At 38.9% G+C, this 20,078-nt stretch overlaps 1 protein-coding gene across 1 annotated transcript in view; it reads right to left on the bottom strand.

Moving 5' to 3' along the window:
- The window catches only part of puf (ubiquitinyl hydrolase 1 puf), an 870,156-nt gene that overhangs the window by 51,591 nt on the left and 798,487 nt on the right, over positions 1-20,078 (bottom strand). Inside the window, exons 45-46 of the mRNA XM_068225443.1 lie at positions 13,232-13,454; positions 3,306-3,538 (exon numbers count right to left, since the gene is read on the bottom strand). Coding sequence (XP_068081544.1) covers positions 3,306-3,538; positions 13,232-13,454 — 456 coding nt within the window. The remainder of the gene's footprint in view (positions 1-3,305; positions 3,539-13,231; positions 13,455-20,078) is intronic.

The raw sequence follows: 20,078 nt of genomic DNA, 5'->3' as shown, positions 1-20,078 counted from the left end.
AAGACTCGGCTAACCTTCAAATCCGAGACACTGATTCCATGTGCAGCGGTTATTTCACATTCTTTAAAATACTGCATTTCGTGAGAAATTGCTTATCCAACGTTGCGTCACAAAATCATATATTTAAGCAGATCCTTCTCTACTTGCGGAAACTTGCCGCCTTTTGGTCCGCGAAATGTTTTGCGAGACATGTTGGCCGCTTGACGTGCACTTCTGTTACCGCGGTAGCGCACGTTTCATTTGGGCACTGAATACTCGCTGCCCTCTTCCCGTATGTTTCGGCGTAATTGTTCACCGTGAGTTAGTATGATGCAGTATTACTCGAATACTGTGGACTGACAATTGAGATCACAGAATGTCCCGTACCCGAAACACTCGTAAAACTAGTGCCGGCTAATAACAGCACGTTGCCCTGTATCTGGAATGCCCGCTTTCGCAATAGGAAGCCTGCTACTTGAGTAGTTGACATCTTTATTTCGAAACACATCCGGAGCTGCGTGATGGATGTTCGAAGTTGTGGGAGCGTCAAATACGTGAACATTTGTTTTTTGTCCACTTTGGACCCAAAAATATTGGGATGCGTAAATTATGCAAGGGCGTTAATTACGCGAAAGAATATGGTAGTTTCTTTATCAGACGGTAAAATGAACGGAAATTTATAGGTATCTCTGAACACTTGGAGATAACGTTTGTTATATTTTTGGCCTTAACGAGAAAATAAATTACCTGAAACTGTCACCGACACAACCCCCTTAAAAACATTCAACTCATTAAAATGATGCACTTAAATACGCGAAACTACCACATACAAAACAATTCTATATGTTCCATACATTATTAACATACGACTTTGGCAGTGGGGGAAAGCATACAAATGCAAGAAAAAAAGGGGCCTAAAACTCCGACGAAACTACGCACAGAAACGATGTTAACAGCGCGCGAACAACAATAATAAACTCATTCTTTCATCCCGATTAACTGAGTCGCCAGCGCGCGCCAGCCTGTCTTGCTTGCAGGACAATTGCCGCCCCGAATCCCCAGCTGTATAAAGCGGACACGCTGCTGTGGTGAGCGGGAAACACGATGCATGACGGCGCAGGACGAAATACTCACGAAATAAAGCATCAAATACATACTCTTGAAAATGAGGTTTCGTAAATTACACAAACACATAAGAATTTATCGTAGGGGAAGAGTATTGGCCGTACTAGAAGTTATATTGGTCAAAAATAGGAAGATGTAAAAATAAATCGGAAAATCGGAAGACGAGTTAAAAACCGGAAAGTTTCCGGGTAAATCGGAAGGGTTGGCAGGTATGCTATGAGAATAAAGCTTTTGCACTTGGACACTACACTCTTTAAGAAAGAAATGCATTGAAGTTTATGCTGATCACCCTAAAGCAAACTTCTGGATAAGTAACCGAAAATATCAAACTCCGAATGGGCAAATGCTCTCAAAATCTCATGCAATATCTCAGCAGTTTCAGCAGTTGCTGTTCATTGTCTAAATTGTAAAACTTCAGGCTCCATGTGGTCATTCACGGTTTGTGAATGATGTCTTTTGAAAACATTACTTCTGTTAAGGAATAAAGTGTTTATGTTAGTGTGAATACGGAACCCAAGATGAAGTCTATCAGTTGTGATTTCATATTCAATGCAGTTTTTGCAATGGCATGTGTTGGTTGAACATATCAAAGCAAACATTTAGAGCTTCAAGAGACATACAGATTGCCCATGAGCATCAACCTGAAAAACCTACGCCAGGCCTCTACAGAGACCATACTCTATTATTATTATTATTATTATTATTATTATTATTATTATTATTATTATTATTATTATTATTATTTGGCAGATAGAACATAGCTCTACTTCATTTTTCCTGGGGAAGAGGAAATAAGCAGACCATGCAATATAAAGCTTGTAGATGATGTCCTAGTTTTGCCAAACTGTTTTGAGTCTCTGTATGGTCGATTTGAAGCTCTGTAAGGCAGTGCTTATTGACACGGTTGTAGTTTTTACTAGCATCAGTATGGGGTTGTTGCAGTGTTTTTAACTTACTGTTTACACCCAAGAACAACTGAATTAGAGATAACTGACGTTGTGGGGAAATGGTGCTGTGCTTGGTTCGGCAACTGTATTTGGAGAGTGTGACATGTAACGGTAAGGACATCAGACCTCATACGGGCTGAGTAACAGATGACTGCGGGATGGGTAAGACACAAGACCTCTCAGTACATTTGATCGCGGCCAGACGTATGGGCCACTCCATCTCTAGAAGTCATGCAGGCACTGGGCTTTCCAAGGGCCATGGTATGAACAGTATTCCGCAAGCATGTGAATTCAGACTAAATCACTGCAGCCAGGGTCAACTGTTGTGTACAATGAGTTGGTAACAGGAGTCATTCTCAGCTACTGTATCTTGGAGTGGATAGGCAGGTCACAGTGTAGTAGATCACTCGTCAATTCAATGCTGAACAACGACGACATATGGGCAGCCATACCATCCAGAACCTTCTCCTCACCTGACTAACATGGGTCAAGGAATACCGTCATTGGATGATTGAAGCAGGGAAAAATGTTGCCTGGACAGATGAACCGAGGTACCAGTTGGTAAATGCCGATAGCCAGGTACGAGAGCATCATCAACTGTAGGAGTCAATGGATCCCTCTTGCCATCAGGGTACACTTCAGGCCAGTGCTGTGGTATCCTTGTATTAGGACAGTTCATATGGGATGAAATGGGAACCCCCATACATCTGATAATGTTACAGAAACCTGTTGGAAGATCATGTTCACCCCTTTGTTCACTTCCAGCATGCTGCAGGTGACCTGTACCTACAAGACAATGCTCCAACCCATCGCTTCTGAATTGTGGCTGATTGGTTTGATGAGGGTCTAATGTAGTCATAGTAGTAGTAGTAGTAGTAGTAGTAGTAGTAGTAGTAGTAGTCATTGACTACCTCTAAGATCTTTATTTTCCCATATCAACAGACTTTATTTGACTAGACTCAAGTTATTTTCATTTTACATTTATTTCATCTTGCACTACAAGACTATGTTCACACCATTCAGCAACTTCTCTATATCTTCAGCACATTTGGGTACTACTAGCCTCAACCTACAAAAAAATAACAAAAAATACGTGGCTTTCAAAGTCTTTGGCATCTAACCATTGTGTGTACTAAAACTAGTCATCGACAGGTACACAACAGCTAGTGAATATTTATTAAATAGTAGTGATTGGCTGGTTTCAGTTCAGTTCAGTTGAACTGTTTTTATAATGAACACGAATGTACGACTAACCTTGGCAGCATCTAGTTGACCATGGGGCACAGCCATCTGCACCATTGGTCGAGAGGGTCGCGTACTCGTTTTCAGACCAATAGGAGGAAGCTTATGCCCCCTTCGTGGAAAATATGGTCCCATTGGAAGAGCATTGTGGTTTTCTTGGAAGGCAGCATGGCAGTGAGAAAGCAGAGGAACCAGCACCTGTATTACTTCCTGTGGCAATAGTAGCAGCATCTCCTTTAGAAGGTCTAGAGGCACAGAACAAAACAATATTTACAATTTATAATGAAACATATAGTAAAATACACAAGAAATTCACATGATAAGGGATGGAATTAGAACTGTAAGTACAAGATACAGCAATGAAAAATAATGAAATGTTTAACTGGATCAATTTCACATACAGGTAAATTAAAAAAAAAAAAAAAAGCAAGCACAATGTCCTTTCATGCTTAACTTGCCATGGAAAAAAAAAAAAAAAAAAAAAAAAAAAAAAATTTGCAATTTTCTTAATTACTTCGGTATATTTATCTGTCTAACAACCTTGTTATTTTCTATTTGTCAAACCCACAGCAAAGGAAACATCAGACTTGTATGCAAGAATGGCAAAATCAACAACTTCTCTGCACATAAAGATGCAACGTGGAACATCTGGTTATGAACAGGGCCATTTCATCAAGAGCAAGAGTAAAATATTGAATTAACCTGTTCCTCTATATGCGCATAGCAATGTGCTGCTGCAAGCAGACACTACTACGAGAACTACTTAGAGGCATGTTCATCAACAATTGACCAGAGAGAGCTGGAGTATGTGCAATGTTTACATGCATTTATTCAATCATTTTATAGTGCTGTCTTTAGATTATTATTTTGTTAATGCCGTAACATTCCAGCAGAACTATATACTTAACGTTGGGTGCATTAACAGATACTGTAATACAGAGCTTTCTTTCACGATCTAGCAAAATTGATTTCAAAAGACTGTGGATCTTAGCAGTAAAATGCAAAAAGTAACTCAGTTTAAATATTTTAATTCAATACAAAATAACTCTTTACAAAACTTATTTAATTTTTTTTACAAGTAGGTTAACAGTTACAAACAAATTATTACAGCAATACTATATTTGCAAAGTAAGCTGCCAAACATTTTTAAAGCACACTAGTAGATACACTACTGTAATCTAAAACCGTAGTCTTAATGATAGGCAGTGTAATGATGATGATGATGATGATGATAATGATAAGTCTAATGATATATTTCAATACAGAGCAACATGTGAAATGTTATAGTATTCAGTCACGACTGCACATAATTAATTTTAAAATGCAGTATATAGAAATATAATTACAGAAATAGGCCCACATTACACAATACCAACAGCTCACAGAAATACCTTATTTTACAAATGCGCAATCACGCGTAAATTTGTGTCCTCCTCCGAGGTGGTGCAACTCATTTCAGGTACAGCTCTAGTGGAAATGAGCTGCATATATCGTTTTAACCACATAACAGCCCTAATGCTAATCTTACATTTCTGGCAGTATTGGGAATCAAACCGGGAACCCGAGGACGGTAGCTAACAAGGCTAACTTTTACACTATGGACTTGGATTTCATCATTGGTGCTATAAATACAGAACTATAATGTAAATAATCATTCAATGGAAACTTTGAGTGATTTTGATTTTTTCTCTTAATGCAAAGGTTTTTTGATAATGCACATGCGGGTTGAAAATCAGGAATTTCAAATGGTCCAACATCAAGCCTCTGCCTTTTTATTGTAAAAAGTTCTTCTAACGCTCCTCTTCTTAAATTTCTCTTTTCCTGCTTTTGATATGCTAGGGCAAACCATTCACAGGGTTGTAACTTAAAAGCTTTTCAGTCTGTCGAACATGCAAGTTCAATATAAATATTACACTATAACATAATATAACTGTAAAAAACATGTGTACTTAAACATTAATCTCATTATCACCACTACTGATACATAAATCATTATGTTGCCTCTATCGTGAAATGGTAGAGTAGCTAGTGAACCGATGTTTCTCTTATCACATTAGCAATTGTTACTCTATTGCTATTTCCTGCAAACTGTTTTTCTTGTAAATATGACCACTTTCTGCAAGAGTGGAAGAATTAGGCTGATAGCTGTCATATAAAACACACTGAATTCCCACTGTTATTATTTAGTCAGCCAATGTAACACACAGCGAGACTACAGCAGATTGCACGGTGACACATGATTACTTGCAATGTTAGCCACAAACAGCGTAGCGGTGCATTTCTCTCATTAACGCACGGGGCCTACAATGATGAATACAACTGTTCTTGTGTATTCAAACTGGAATTTTTTTGCTGTGACTCAATTTATTTTAACTGCTATTGGTTTTACATTGCACCTACTCATACAGGTCTCACGGTGCCAATCTGATGGGACAAGGCTAGGACTGGGAAGGAAATGGCCACACTGTCCAGTGTGAAAATGGGAAACCAAAGGAAACCATTTCCAGGTTTGCTGACAGTGGGGTTTGAACCCATCACCACCTGAATCCAAGCTAACAACCTGGTGCAAATTGCACAGCTAGCCTGCTCAGTAATTGTTCATTTCTAAAGTAACATTGTATTTACAGGTAGCACTGGTGTGCTTAAAGCTCATGTTATCTAAAGACTATTTCTTCAATATATTATAGCAAATACTTGAACACAAGTAGGCTGATCTCCCGACTTCATCTGCGGGTCTTGTGATGGCTGTATAGCCAATGCATGAAGCACACAATGTGCCACAATGAGTGCAAGTATAACTGGGATGTTGAATGGGAAACCTTCCCTTTCTTCTGAGAACTTCCTTTATTATCTCCTGTAAATCTTAGTCTGTCACCATCTTTCTTCAAAATGGAGTGTACCATTACGTACCAATGCCCTCAAAGATGTACGGTCTACGGCTGATGTCTCCTGGTTATTGATACCGATGCTGATACCTCGTGATATATGCTTTAAGTACATCTTTAAAATGTTTTCTTGGAGCCCCAATCCTGCGTTTACCCCGTGATAGCTCAGAATATAATATTTGTGTGAGAAGGCAATTGTTAGATATGCAGACCACATGGCCCATCCAGCCATGCAAGGTTTAGAACACATAGCAAAGGACATCATATTCATTATACAATAATAGAAGAAGTTTTTAATGTGTCATTTTAATCCCCATTTTAATTGTATAGTGTTCACATTCTTTTGTACTGTTTTATATCAAGACTCTAATATTTTTCAATTAGGTCACCTTATTAAACTCTGAATACATAGGCCTATGTAAACATTATCAACTTGATTATGGTGCATATGTAATTACAACATGTTATGTTAACATGTTTAGACACGTAAATTGTAATATTTTTTGGTGTTTGTAACTGCATGTATTATCTTTTCCACCTTTTGATTATAGCTGAAGATGACCCAATATCATATGGTTGAAACTAGTCCCAACATTCAATAAAAATAATAACATCAATCTACATTGGTATTGATTAGGCAGACCTTAGCATCCCCTTCTTGGATAGTAATCAATCGTCAATAGGAACCATAAAGAAATGTATTACTTATGCTGAATGAGAAATGTAAGGAATTTTCAAGACAGTACAGTGGCCAATAACACACTAAATTTAAGGAACGTGTTTGGAGACAGAGAGATCAATAGGGGCCTATGGCCAGCTCAGTCTGCTGACCTTAGTACATGCGAGTCTTACTTACAGGGAAATCTCAAAGAGAAAGCCATGAGTTTCTGAGCCCAAAATGTTAAAATCAGGAGTGTGATAATTAGATGTTACTTATGTGGAGTTACAATGTGTGTGTCAAACCTTTCTTTGAAGGTGCCAGGTGTGCTTGAATAAAACTGGACATCACTTTCTGAACATAGTATCACATTCTGTCTAGGGAAAGATTAATTAATCACAGTTTGAAAATTCAACTACTCATACATCATCCTGCAGGATAAACCGATTTTGCAATTGTCTTCATACTCACCAAATCAATGCCATCACAAATTTTTTCTACAAAATCTCAACAAGATGACCGAGTTTGATAGTGCTCGAAAATCATTTTTGATCTAACTGGAGTGAAATTTAAATGTGATGAACTTTGCTATCAATGAACAGAAAACTTCTATTAATATTCTGAAAGTGAGGTTCTTTTGCCAATATTGAACACATGGTATTGTTTTGCTCTTCAGTTGTACACTCTTAAAACACAATGAACATGTACAATAATACCATGCACATATGAATGAAGTGTCTAGCTTTGCTGTCTAACCAATCATCATACTGAAGAGAGTTCACTTATGCAAAGATATAACAGACACACACAACTGGTTAGGAGAAAAAAAAAAAAGAAAAAAAAAAAGAGAGAGAGAGAGAGAGAGAGAGAGAGAGAGAGAGAGAGAGAAAGAGGAAATTCAGCTTACATTTTCATTAGTAGGAGAGGATAAGAATAGTTGCTCCTATTTGACCCTTGCCTATAATGAGACTGATCAACATAACTGAAAGTTTTCAGGCTTCTTAAGTTGTAAAATAACTGCACTTCACTAGCTAGCCTCTAGAAGAGGTGCGACAACCAAACTGATGAGCCTAATACCACATTGGGGTCATAATATAATGTTATTTGTTTTACGTCCCACTAACTACTCTTTTATGGTTTTCAGAGACGCCGAGGTGCCGGAATTTAGTCCCGCAGGAGTTCTTTTACGTGCCAGTAAATCTACCGACACGAGGCTGACGTATTTGAGCACCTTCAAATACCACCGGACTGAGCCAGGATAGAACCTGCCAAGTTGGGGTCAGAAGGCCAGCGCCTTAACCATCTGAGCCACTCAGCCCGGCTACACTGGGGTCAAATACTGGTTAATTTACAATTGAAAACTTCCGATTATTATTGATTTGATATTTTTAACATTATAAACCAATGCCTGAAGTCTTATATAATGCCTCGCATATCCATTGAACAAGCAGGATTTTTTGCAGGAAAAGGAACATGGCAACAGATCTTTAATATGAGGCAATAAGTGAAAACACTCATGAGTTCTGTGCCTCCTGTCCTAATTTGCTTCCTTGATTACTATGTTGTCTGGGGTAAACTATGACAGGTTATTGGTGAATTTGGCATTCCACAGCATTTACTATTATGTTTGAGTCACCAGTCCATAGACTGGTTTGATGCAGTTCTCCATGCCACCCTATCCTGTGCTAACCTTTTCATTTCTACGTAAAAATTGCATCCTACATCTGCTCGAATCTGCTTGGCATATTCATACCTTGGTCTACCCCTACCGTTCTTACCACCTACAGTTCCTTCAAAAACCAACTGAACAAGTCTTGGGTGTCTTAAGATGTGTCCAATCTTTCTATCTCTTCTTCTCCTCAAATTTAGCCAAATCGATCTCCTCTCACCAATTCGATTCAGTATCTCTTCATTCGTGATTTGATCTATCCATCTCACCTTCAGTATTCTTCTGTAACACCACATTTCAAAAGCTTCTATTCGCTTTCTTTCTGAGCTAGTTATCATCCATGTTTCACTTCCATACAATGCCACGCTCCACACAAAAGTCTTCAAAAACATCTTTCTAATTCCTATATCAATGTCTGAAGTGAGCAAATTTCCTTTCTTAAGAAAGCTCTTCCTTGCTTGTGCTAGTCTGAATTTTATGTCCTCCTTACTTCTGCCATCGTTAGTTATTTTACTACCCAAGTAACAATATTCATCTACTTCCTTTAAGACTTAATTTCCTAATCTAATATTTCCTGCATCACCTGCCTTCGTTCGACTGCACTCCATACCACTCAGCAGCTTCTCGAGATCTGCAGTCTCAGATAAAATAACAATATCATCGGCAAATCTCAAGGTTTTGACTTCCTCTCCTTGGATTGTGATTCCCTTTCGAAATTCCTCTTTGATTTCCTTTACTGCCTGTTCTATGTAAACACTGAAAAGGAGGGGAGACAAACTGCAGCCTTGCCTCAATCCTTTCTGGATTGCTGCTTCTTTTTCAAAGCTCTCGATTCTTATCACTTCAGACTGATTTTTATACAGATTGTAGATAATTCTTCGTTCTCGGTATCTGATCCCAATCACCTTCAGAATCTTAAATAGCTTGGTCCAATCAACATTATCGAATGCCTTTTCTAGATCTACGAATGCCATATACATGGCCTTGTCCTTCTTGATTCGATCCTCTAAGATCAGACGTAAAGTCAGGATTGCTTCATGTGTTCCTACATTTCTTCTGAAACCAAATTGATCTTCTCCCAAATCAGCTTCAACTAATTTTTCCATTCTTCTGTAAATAATATGTGTTAAAATTTTGCAGGCATGAGATACTAAACTAATGGTGCGGTAGTTTTCACACCTGTCAGCACCAGCTTTCTTGGGAATAGGTATAACAACATTCTGCCGAAAATCGGATGGGACTTCTCCTGTCTCATACATCTTACACGCTAAATGGAATAACCTTACCATGCTGGTTTCTCCTAAGGCAGTCAGTAATTCAGAGGGAATGTCATCAATTCCAGGTGCCTTGTTCCTATTTAGGTCGTTCACAGCTCTGTCAAACTCTGACCTCAAAACTGGGTCTCCCATTTCATCAAAATCAACAGCCTCTTCTTGTTCCAGAACCAAATTATTTATATCTCTACCTTGATACAACTGTTGGATACGTTCCTGCCAACTTTCTGCTTTATCATCTTTCCCTAGAAGTGGCTTTCCATCTGAGCTCTTAATATTCATACACCTAGATATCCTTTCTCCAAAGGTTTTCTTAATTTTCCTGTATACAGCATCTACCTTTCCTAGGACCATACAACCTTCGACATCCTTGTGCTTCTCCTTCAGCCATTCTTCCTTAGCTACCTTGCACTTTCTATCCACTTCATTCTTTAATCACCTGCATTCTTTTCTGCCCTCTTCATTTCTAGCATTCTTGTATTTTCGATTTTCATCAATCAGGTCTAGTATCTCCTGAGTTATCCATTGATTCTTAGTTGATCTTTTCTTCCTTATTATTTCTTCAGTAGTCCTACTGACTTCATTTTTCATGACTATCCACTCTTCCTCTACTGTGTTTCCTTCAGCCTTTTCATTCAGTCCTTGTGCAACATGTTCATTGAAACAATCCCTCACACTCTTTTCTTTCAACCTGTCTAGATCCCATCTTTTTGCATGCTTTCCTTTCTTCAATTTCAGTTGGCATTTCATGACCCAACAAATTGTGGTCAGAGTCAACGTCTGCTCCTGGGAAAGTTTTGCAATCCAACACCTAGTTTCTGAATCTCTGCCTAATCATAATGAAGTCTATTTGATACCTTCCAGTGTCTCCAGGTCTTGTCCACGTATACAGTCGTCGTCTGTGGTGTTTGAACCAAGTATTGGCAAGGACTAAATTATGAACAGTGCAGAATTCAACCAGCTGACTTTCTCTTTCGTTCCTTTGTCCCAGTCTCAATTCTCCTACTGTATTACCTTCTCTTCCTTGGCCTACCACTGCATTCCAGTCTCCCATCACAATTAGATTCTCGTCACATTTTACATATTGTATTAAATCTTCTCTCTCTTCATATACTCTTTCGATTTCCTCATCATCCGCTGAACTAGTAGGCATATAGACCTGCACTATTGTGGTGGGCATTGGTTTGGTGTCTATCTTGACGACAATAATTCTTTCACTATGCTGGTCATAGTAGCTTACCCGCTGCCCTATGTTCTTATTCATTATTAAACCAACTCCTGCATTTCCCCTGTTTGATTGTGTGTTGATAATACGGTAGTCGCCTGACCAAAAATCCTCTCCTTCATGCCAACGTACTTCACTTACACCAACTACATCTAACTTTAGTCTGTCCATCTCCCTTTTCAGATTCTCTAACCTACTACAACGATTCAAACTTCTAACATTCCACGCTCCGACACGCAGAATGTCGGTATCCATCTTCCTGATGATCACCCCCTCTCGTGTAGTCCCCACCCAGAGATCCGAATGGGGGACTAGTTTACCTCCGGAATATTTTACCCGGGAGGAAGCCATCATCAGTACATCATTCATACAGAGAGAGAGGCATGTCCTCGGGAGTTAGTTACGGCTGTAGTTTCCCGTTGCTTTCAGCCGTGTAGCAGTATCAACACAGCTAAGCCATGTTGAGTATTATTACAAGGCCATATCAGTCAATCATCTAAGACTGCCGCCCTTGCAACTTCTGAAAGGCTGCTACCCCCCTTTCGATGAACCATTCATTAGTCTGGTCTCTCAACAGATACCCATCCGATATGGTTGCACCTGCGGCTCGGCTATCTGCTTCATTGGGACACGCAAGCCTCCCCACCGCGGCAAGGTCACATGGTTCGCAGGAGAGGCATTTAATATTATTGCTGAAAAGTCTGTGAGGGAACAACATTGCAAGTGTAAAGATAGATGGCAACAATTCAGAATTCTCCAGTAGCCTATATCCTACGGTGTCCGATGAGGCTGCATATTATCACCCATTCTTTCTAACATCTATGCTGAGTATGTGATGAAGAAAGCCCTCAATGTCTGGATTGGAGGCATATCAACTGGGGGATGAATAATCAGTAACATGTGCTTTGCTGACAACACCACTCTCCTTGCCAGCAGTGAAAATAAACTTGCAGAATTACTAGCAAGAGTCAAATGTTAATTGATAGAGCAGCACAGATCCTGCTGACAAGTCGATTAAACGAACTGGAGGTGGTGAATGATTTTATATACCTTGGGTCAACCATCTGTGATACAGGTAGATCTGACAAAAAGATTAGGAGATGCATCACTGACTAAGATCGCAGAGCAGAGCCATAACGAACAGCAGAAAGATCAGAGTGGTTGAATCACTTGTGTTCTCCGTCTTCTCCTATGGTTCCAAGACCTAGACTCTCAAGACAAGATAGAAGAGCCACATTGATGCCTTTCAGATGTGGTATTGTAGAAGGGTGCTACATATACCTTGGACAGAAAAAAGAACCTATGGGCCTATTATACAAGAAAGGAATATCTTGGAGTATCTCTCTTTTCACGTCATAAGGAGAATCGTTCAGTTCTTAGGGCATATTTATAGCAAAAAGGAATGTTGAAAATTTGGAAAAGTGTATCATGGAAAAGGTTGTTGGCAGAAGACCACATGGAAGGACAATGAGCAGGTGGATTGATCAACTGAAGCACATCACCGGCAAGACTTTTCAGCAGGCTTTAAGAGAAGCTGAACACCATCGCAGATGGTGACGTTTAGTTGAGAATATTGCGTGAAGTCCAAAGGGGTCATGACACCCAGCAATGAGTTACACAACTTACGATGATGATTCTCAATTTGTGAAATTAAATTATGGTTCCTACTGGGAACTTAATTTTTGGAACTTATGTTTACTTGCAAGTAGCATGCCACAATGATATATTACAAAGCTAAATAATTCAATATTTGTGCTTTATACAAAATAAAATTTCATTCACTTATATTGTTCATCTACAAATATCACCCTAAAGTTATCTGCAGTCACCTCATCTTGCTTTATTCACAATACATGTTTCTTATCCATCCCACTTTTCTTATATAAAGACTGTTGTACACCAATTCAACTTTACGTTCAAAGCAGGCCAAAATCTAAGAATTCAATAGCGCCATTTTACCACTCCCTTTGCCTTATCCCATCTTCTTGGCTTATTAGCCACTCTGCCGTAATCACACAGGACTCTTCTCCCTTTCTCATTAAACAAATCTGTAGTTTGATGTAATTTAAAATCTTGAGATCATAAGCCATGGGTCGTGTAGTTCCACAACAAATTTGAACCATAAAAGTAAATTTTCATTTAAAAATTACACAGGTATTGTCTAAGACTAAAGAGTGACAAAATAAATGAGTTATATCCTGCAAAACCAATTGATATCACAACTTACCAATGCAGAGGTTGCGCATGTCAGCTGAATTATAAGTGTTGAGTAGAGTAGCTAGTTTGCGTAGCACCTCAACCCATTCCTTATTGTTGCGAATTTCCTTAATGTCACGGTATAAACGTAGGCACTTAATGATATCCAACAGCAATGCTAGCAACTCCAGCATATCTCCCGAAACATGGCAAGCTGTAGCTTCATGATACATCGCATGCAGGGTCTGAAAAGCCTAAAAGATACAGTGGAAAATTAGAAAGCAATTAAATATCATATAAAGAGACAGCATCAGAATCCAAATTTATTTCTCTGGTATTTTTTGTTGTATGACTTTTGTATGACTTTAGTCTTACATTCTGTGATGTACAGTCACTTCAAACACCGGGGAAGCAGTGAGACCTATCTTTACAATGGGATTCATTAAAAGTTAAATGTGCAACAGTGGGAAAATGTATTTGCCAAAAATATTTATTTTCTTTTGGACATTTATTTATGTAACCCTATTTGTTTGAAATTTTGTTTGATGGAAAAGCTTTCAGAACACCCTATGGAACAAGCACTGCATTGCATCCGGTTTCATCATACTCCACGTTCGAGAACAGTTTAATTCTCAAAGCATCGGCAAGGAAGAAGATTACTGGTACTTGGGTTGGTCAAAATAAAATTGTATGTTATTGGTCAATAAGGTTCAGCGAGGTTAATCCGGCACTTTTATTGAATATTAATTTTGATGAGGTAATTTCCTGTCTTCCGACTCGCGAGCGCACTCGCTGTGGTGCATGCATGAGCACGTCGTCTTTTTGATCGGGTTCTCGTAGAGGATGGACGTGGTCCGTGACGAGCTCCCACTCATGTGGGTGAGTTCAGTGTTTCTTGGGTAAACACTCGCTTCTTTTCGGACTTAGTTTTTTTCCTAAAATGGTAAAGACTCTCAATTTAACTCCAAGTGCAGGTGTTTTCCCCAGTGAGATCTTTTGGCCAAGATTTTAAATGTCAATGGGAAGGAAAGTTGTTAACTTTTTATACAAACTATAAACTTAACTTGATTCATAACTTTAACTCCATAATTCAGCTTAAATTTTTTTTAAATTGCGAATGATGTAACTTCATCATCATTTGGTTTGTCAAGTTCTTTGTAATGTTAACTAAAGTCTTTAACTTAAAAAAAAAAAAAGTATTTTCTTTTCATAGACATGGGATTAGCCCTCCGTTTCAATGTAGAACATGTTTTAGGTGGGTGCTCTTAGCACCAGGTATCATTCTCCATTCCGTGTGCCTGAGGGCATTTTTAATTTCGTTTTGGAAATTTTAAATAATCTTCTCTAGGTGTTCCAATGTTACATAAGTTTTGTTTTTGTATTCTTAATTTAAATAGTGCTCTTAGGAAAATTACCTTTATTTGAAGTTTTGGTCATGAAAATCTACGTTCTACTGCCTTGTACGGTTCCTTCTGCTGTCCAAATCCTGCCCTTAGTTGGCGTGTGCTTTAACCTTGCTTGATTTTGATTTTATGATTGTGTTTTAACTATCCTAAATTTGTTTCATGTTTTGAAATTTTGTTGTGTTACCCATGAACGGTACCACTGTTAGCCATGAGCATGGTTTTCGTGAACCGAAATTTCGGACAGGGTAATTGAGTTGAGTCGAGCGCAAGCAATGAAGGGAGGTGGACGTGCGGAGCAGTTAGTGAGAAAGATGGGTATCTCCTTGGTGCAATATCGAGCAGTTATTGGAGGATGGCAGAGATACAGGAGTATGAAAATGGTAGGAAGAACGAAAAGCAAGGATTTCTGGAGAAGAGGATGGTTGTGGCATCAGTGGCAGTGGTGGTGGCAATCTTACTAATTATTGGGGGCGTGGAACTGAACCCTGGCCCAGGTCTAGGAGGAAACATCAGTTGGATGGAAGTCGAGGCTATTAAAGAGATTGTGAAGGAGGCGTGTCCAATAGACCAAGTTAAGGAGTTAATGAAGGAGCAGTTGACGGAAATTAATGATATGAGGAGGTCCCTGGAGGAGAAAATGGAGAAGTTGAGATTGAAGATGGAAGATAATGCTGAGGAAGTAGTGTTTATGAGAAAGAAGGTGAAATCTTTGGTAGAGGAGCTGGAGAAGGTGAAGAGAGAGGAGGCAATAAGCTGCCAGGAACGCATGACGAAAAACATCTTCATCTATGGTATACAGGAGGGAGTGAAGGAAAATAAAGTGGATATAGTGTACAAAGTGATGGATGTGATACAAAACAAAATGAAAATAATTTTAGTGAAGTGGATATAGATGATGAGCCGGCCCCGTGGTGTAGGAGTAGCATGCCTGCCTCTTACCCGGAGGCCCCGGATTTGATTCCCGGCCAGGTCAGGGATTTTTACCTGGACCTGAGGGCTGGTTTGAGGTCCACTCAGGCTACGTGATTAGAACTGAGGAGCTATCTGACGATGAGATAGCAGCCCCGGTCTCGAAAGCCAAGAATAACGGCTGAGAGGATTCGTCATGCTGACCACACAACACCTCGCAATCTGCAGGTCTTTGGGCTGAGCAGTGATCGCTTGGTAGGCCAAGGCCCTTCAAGGGCTGTAGTGCCATGGGGTTTTGGTTTTTGGATATAGATAATGTGGAAAGAGTGGGTAAAGTGAGAGGGAATAGACCAATAAAAGTGAAGTTATTATCCACCTTGTTGGCGGATATTGTGGTTAGGAATGCTGGAAAACTACAGGGAAAGTGTGGGTGAGAAGAGACATGGGGAGTGCGGAAGTAGAATCATTAGAATTTCAAATAACCACCTAATGAGAACCGGGAACCAAGGGTTGAGAGCTTTCATTAGGGGACAACACCTGGTGGTAGGGAATAGAAGATGGTTTAGAATGTGGTCTGTGAACAAGCTACAGGAAATGGATAATATTTATAAACAGTAAGGGTGTTTGGTGTCAAACCAAGGTGAAAAAGTTGTAGATAGGTCGAATTGCGATGATCAAGCAGGCAGGGGCAGAACACGCGAGTCCAAGGTACGTGAAGGCACTAGTGGAGAGAGCAGAGATCACCACGTCCAGGTGGAAGCGGGAAACGATGAAGAAAGGAATGGAGTCGGCAGGGAGGAGTATCGTGAAAGAAGAGAGGGGGAACGAGGTGAAAAAAGAAGTGAACTTCTGAGGAGGGGAAGATCCTTGAGTCTGAAAGACCTGTGGGGGAAGAATAAGAGAGGTCAGGACAAGAAAGTGAATAAAGAGTGCTCAAAAATGAGTAAAAAGGATGATCTCGATGCGGAAAGAGAATGTGCGATAATAACAAGAAGTAGGGCAAGTAACGTGAGCGAAGGGGATAAGAACAAGGAAGGACGATGGTCGGTAGGGGAGAGAAATGCATAACTAGAATGGAAAATAGGTTTTGTAAATATAGAAGGTTTGTTATGCACGATGGGGAACGAGGAAGTGATGAAATTAGTAGAGAGTTTTGATACTGTAGCCCTACTAGAGACGTGGTTAGGTGAAGGGGAGGTGTTTACATGGAGAGGGTTTGTGGTGAAGAATAAAACCATGGAGAGTGTTTGTGGTGAAGCATAAAACCAAAAGGAAGGAGTAGCAAGGGCGAGGAACCCGGGGGGGGTAAAAATCATTTAAGGGAGAATATTTTATTTCTACTGCAAATTGGAACATTATTTCGTGAACCAGGAAGGGAGTTTTAGCACATTGAGTCGGCTAGAACCAGTTACCAGGTGAATGGAAATCCTAGCTAAGAGCGAGCGAGAGGGAACAAAGCAGATACCGCTAGCCAGATGACCTTCAAATCAGCCGTGAATACCACGTGTCAGGCGAAATATGTGTCTAATACTCGATCAATACTAGCAAAGATATATGACGTCTGACTATGGCAGCCAATCAGGTGACAAATTTCGTGTGAAATTAATGAAGTGACCAATCGTGTGTAATAAAAGACGCACCCCTGTCTTAAGACGGTGAATTATGGATTTTCCTAAGGAAACTTTACTCTGGATTTCTACCTCTGAACGCGACGAGTGGGGTTTTATTCTGACTTCAACTACAAACGTGAAAAGACGCACTTTGCTCACTGGAGAACTTCGTCTTATTTAGAGCTTCCAACATGTTACAGATAGCAGTTCAGACATTCACAGATTCTATTTACAATTAACTGAAGATATCAAAAGATAAGTTGCTTTTCCATCTCGTCAAACAGCGGTGTGTGTTTTGGACTTGTCTCAGACTTAATTTTCAGTTTCAGCTTTCGCAAGAACTTCTACAGAGGAGATTATTGGTTCGAGTGCAAGTCAAGATGCCTGTCTTCCTACAATATGAATGGTGTGGTTTCCAGCGTGCCAGCATGTCCTCAATGAACGAGTAGAATGTGAAGCAGCTTAGACGGGCGAGACCAGAATCGATGGTGCGTAACGCGGTAATGCACTAGGTCATCAGCCCGAGTTCTACGATCGACAGTCACCACCAAGTAATATTTAAACATTGTTATTCTTTCTTTCTATTTGTAAAATGTAAAATGTAATGATATAGCCTCTACTTATTTGCTTAGAGGAATTTCTATTAGTTAGAAATTTTCCATCTCTTCTTTCTTGGTGAAGGTAGTTTGGGAGAATGAGTGTGTGTATTTTGAACCTATTAGCTTGTTTTGAGTGAATGTCATCAAGAAATGTTTCAACTGTCCCGAGTTCATTGTGGCAGGAGAAATAAAAGTAATACGACCTCAACGTTAAACTAGGATTATTTGAATAATTTTTTATACTTGAATTGAGATCAGATGGGACAGTAATTTCGTGAATTCCATTATATCAGAGTTCATTCCTCGATTATACGACGTATGGTTGGATTCCGAGCGCGATAGAGTCATCTGAGATGTTGTTGTGCAGTAGCTTCCGCATGTATGATCTCGCGTGGCCAGGAATAATAATAATAATAATAATAATAATAATAATAATAATAATAATAATAATAATAATAATAATAATAATAAAAATACATTAACCTAATTATCGCGTAAAGGAACACCTAAGGACATGAGCGTAATAATAATTATTATTGAATAAGGTTGATGTGTGCTCATTTGTATTAATTTAGGCCTGGTAAATGGCAGTATCTGACCGATACATTTATATATTTTTGCTGTGCTATTATAATTATTTGACTGGTAGATGGATATTATAGAATTTAGCGGATAAGTTGTGCATCCATTATTGAGTCAATTTAACAAGAAAATGTGTTACCTGACATAATTTCTTCGTTGTGAGCGCAGATTAATTGAGAGCCACAATTATGGTGGAAAGATAAAAATAAATATCGCAGCTCATGAACCGTGTGCGCGTAATGTTAATTCTGACTTGTGTTTAGGCAATTTTGTCGATAATTTTCGCATGATTTCTACTCGTCAGGAGAATATTTACCCGACTTTGAATAAACTTGAAAATAATAATCAAGGGCTAGCATTCGTATAAATATGTATATAATATTTCCGTGTATCTTTGTGTGAATGTAGTGTGTGTGATTTGTCTGTGTTTTGCTCATTGTAATTTTACAGTCCATATTTGTGATGATGCTCTTCGCTGTTTTCGTGGATTTTTGGCCAATTTTATGCCAACTTCGGTGGTTCACTATTTAACAGAATATAAACCTTTAATGAATTTTATTCGTTTTTAAGGAAGAATAGGGTCTTAACTAGCGAATACATATAAATAAGTATAGGCCATGTCAGTGGATTGAATTCACAAAATAGAATTTGTAAGCGTGACATAACTAATTATTATCAATCAATGGGTAAACGTAAGTTAACATGATGTCAGATTCCAAGTTATTGTGTGAAGATCAACTACTGAATAATTATGAAAGGGAATTTATTAACTAGTTTAAAGGCTAAGGAAGACGATTCAACCATAATTTCATGGAAAAAAAATTTTATTTAATTTTTAGAAAGGAGTGAAAATGATCATTTTCAAACTCGATTTAAATGAAGTCCATTGAGGAAGGAAATTTTATTTTCAAATCATTTAATTATTAATGGAAGAGATAATCTCAAATTAATTATTATTAGTCATTTAATTAATTTTTAACTAAGATCTAAATATTATATTTACAGACTCAGGCATTTGCTGTTCCATTTGTCGATGGAGTGTCCCTGTTAGTAAGAACATAAAAGAAGATGAATCATACGAAAAGTTCCCAGATTTTGTAAATTATTTGTAGAATTTGAGAAGAGCAGTAGTTGCAATAAATGTGTGAAACCTATTTAGCTTTCTTTCATTTGCCACTAGTTCATCATCTATCCCTGCACTTAAAAATTTCCGCACAGCCGATAAGTGAATGATCCACCCCAGGAGATCCTCGCTCACCGGCCGAGCTGAGCCCGGCATGACGGGTGCAGTATGGTGGTCTTGATAAAGGAAGAGATTAGTGAGTGAATGGGAAATATCGAAAATGAGGTAGAGGAGGTAATCTGGATCAGATTTAATATAGGGGATGGTGGGAGAGATAAAGAGAACAATGTATATGCTTGGCCTTTCTGTACAACCATCCAAAAAATTTGCCCTACGCAAATTAAATTTTTTTTCGAGGATCTTTTATTGGAAATAAACGTGATTGGTGAGAAATATGAACAAGATAGATTACTCTTATTTGGGGATTGGAATGCAAGAATAGGGGGCTTAAGCCCTGCCTATAGTAAAGAGGGAGGTGGGAAGATGAAGGGATCGAGGTGTTGTGAAGATAGAGAGTGCAATAGTTATGGTTTCAAATTGCTTGATTTATGTGGGGCAGGTAATCTGTATATCTTAAACGGTTGGTGGGATGGAGATAGGGAAGGGAAAATGACATATGTTATGCCACAGGGGAGGAGTGTGATAGATT

The sequence above is a fragment of the Anabrus simplex genome, chromosome 1 (assembly GCF_040414725.1).
Source record: "Anabrus simplex isolate iqAnaSimp1 chromosome 1, ASM4041472v1, whole genome shotgun sequence".
Taxonomy (NCBI): domain Eukaryota; kingdom Metazoa; phylum Arthropoda; class Insecta; order Orthoptera; family Tettigoniidae; genus Anabrus; species Anabrus simplex.
The sequence above is the reverse complement of the archived record's forward strand: the minus strand, read 5'-3'. Positions and strand labels throughout refer to the sequence as shown.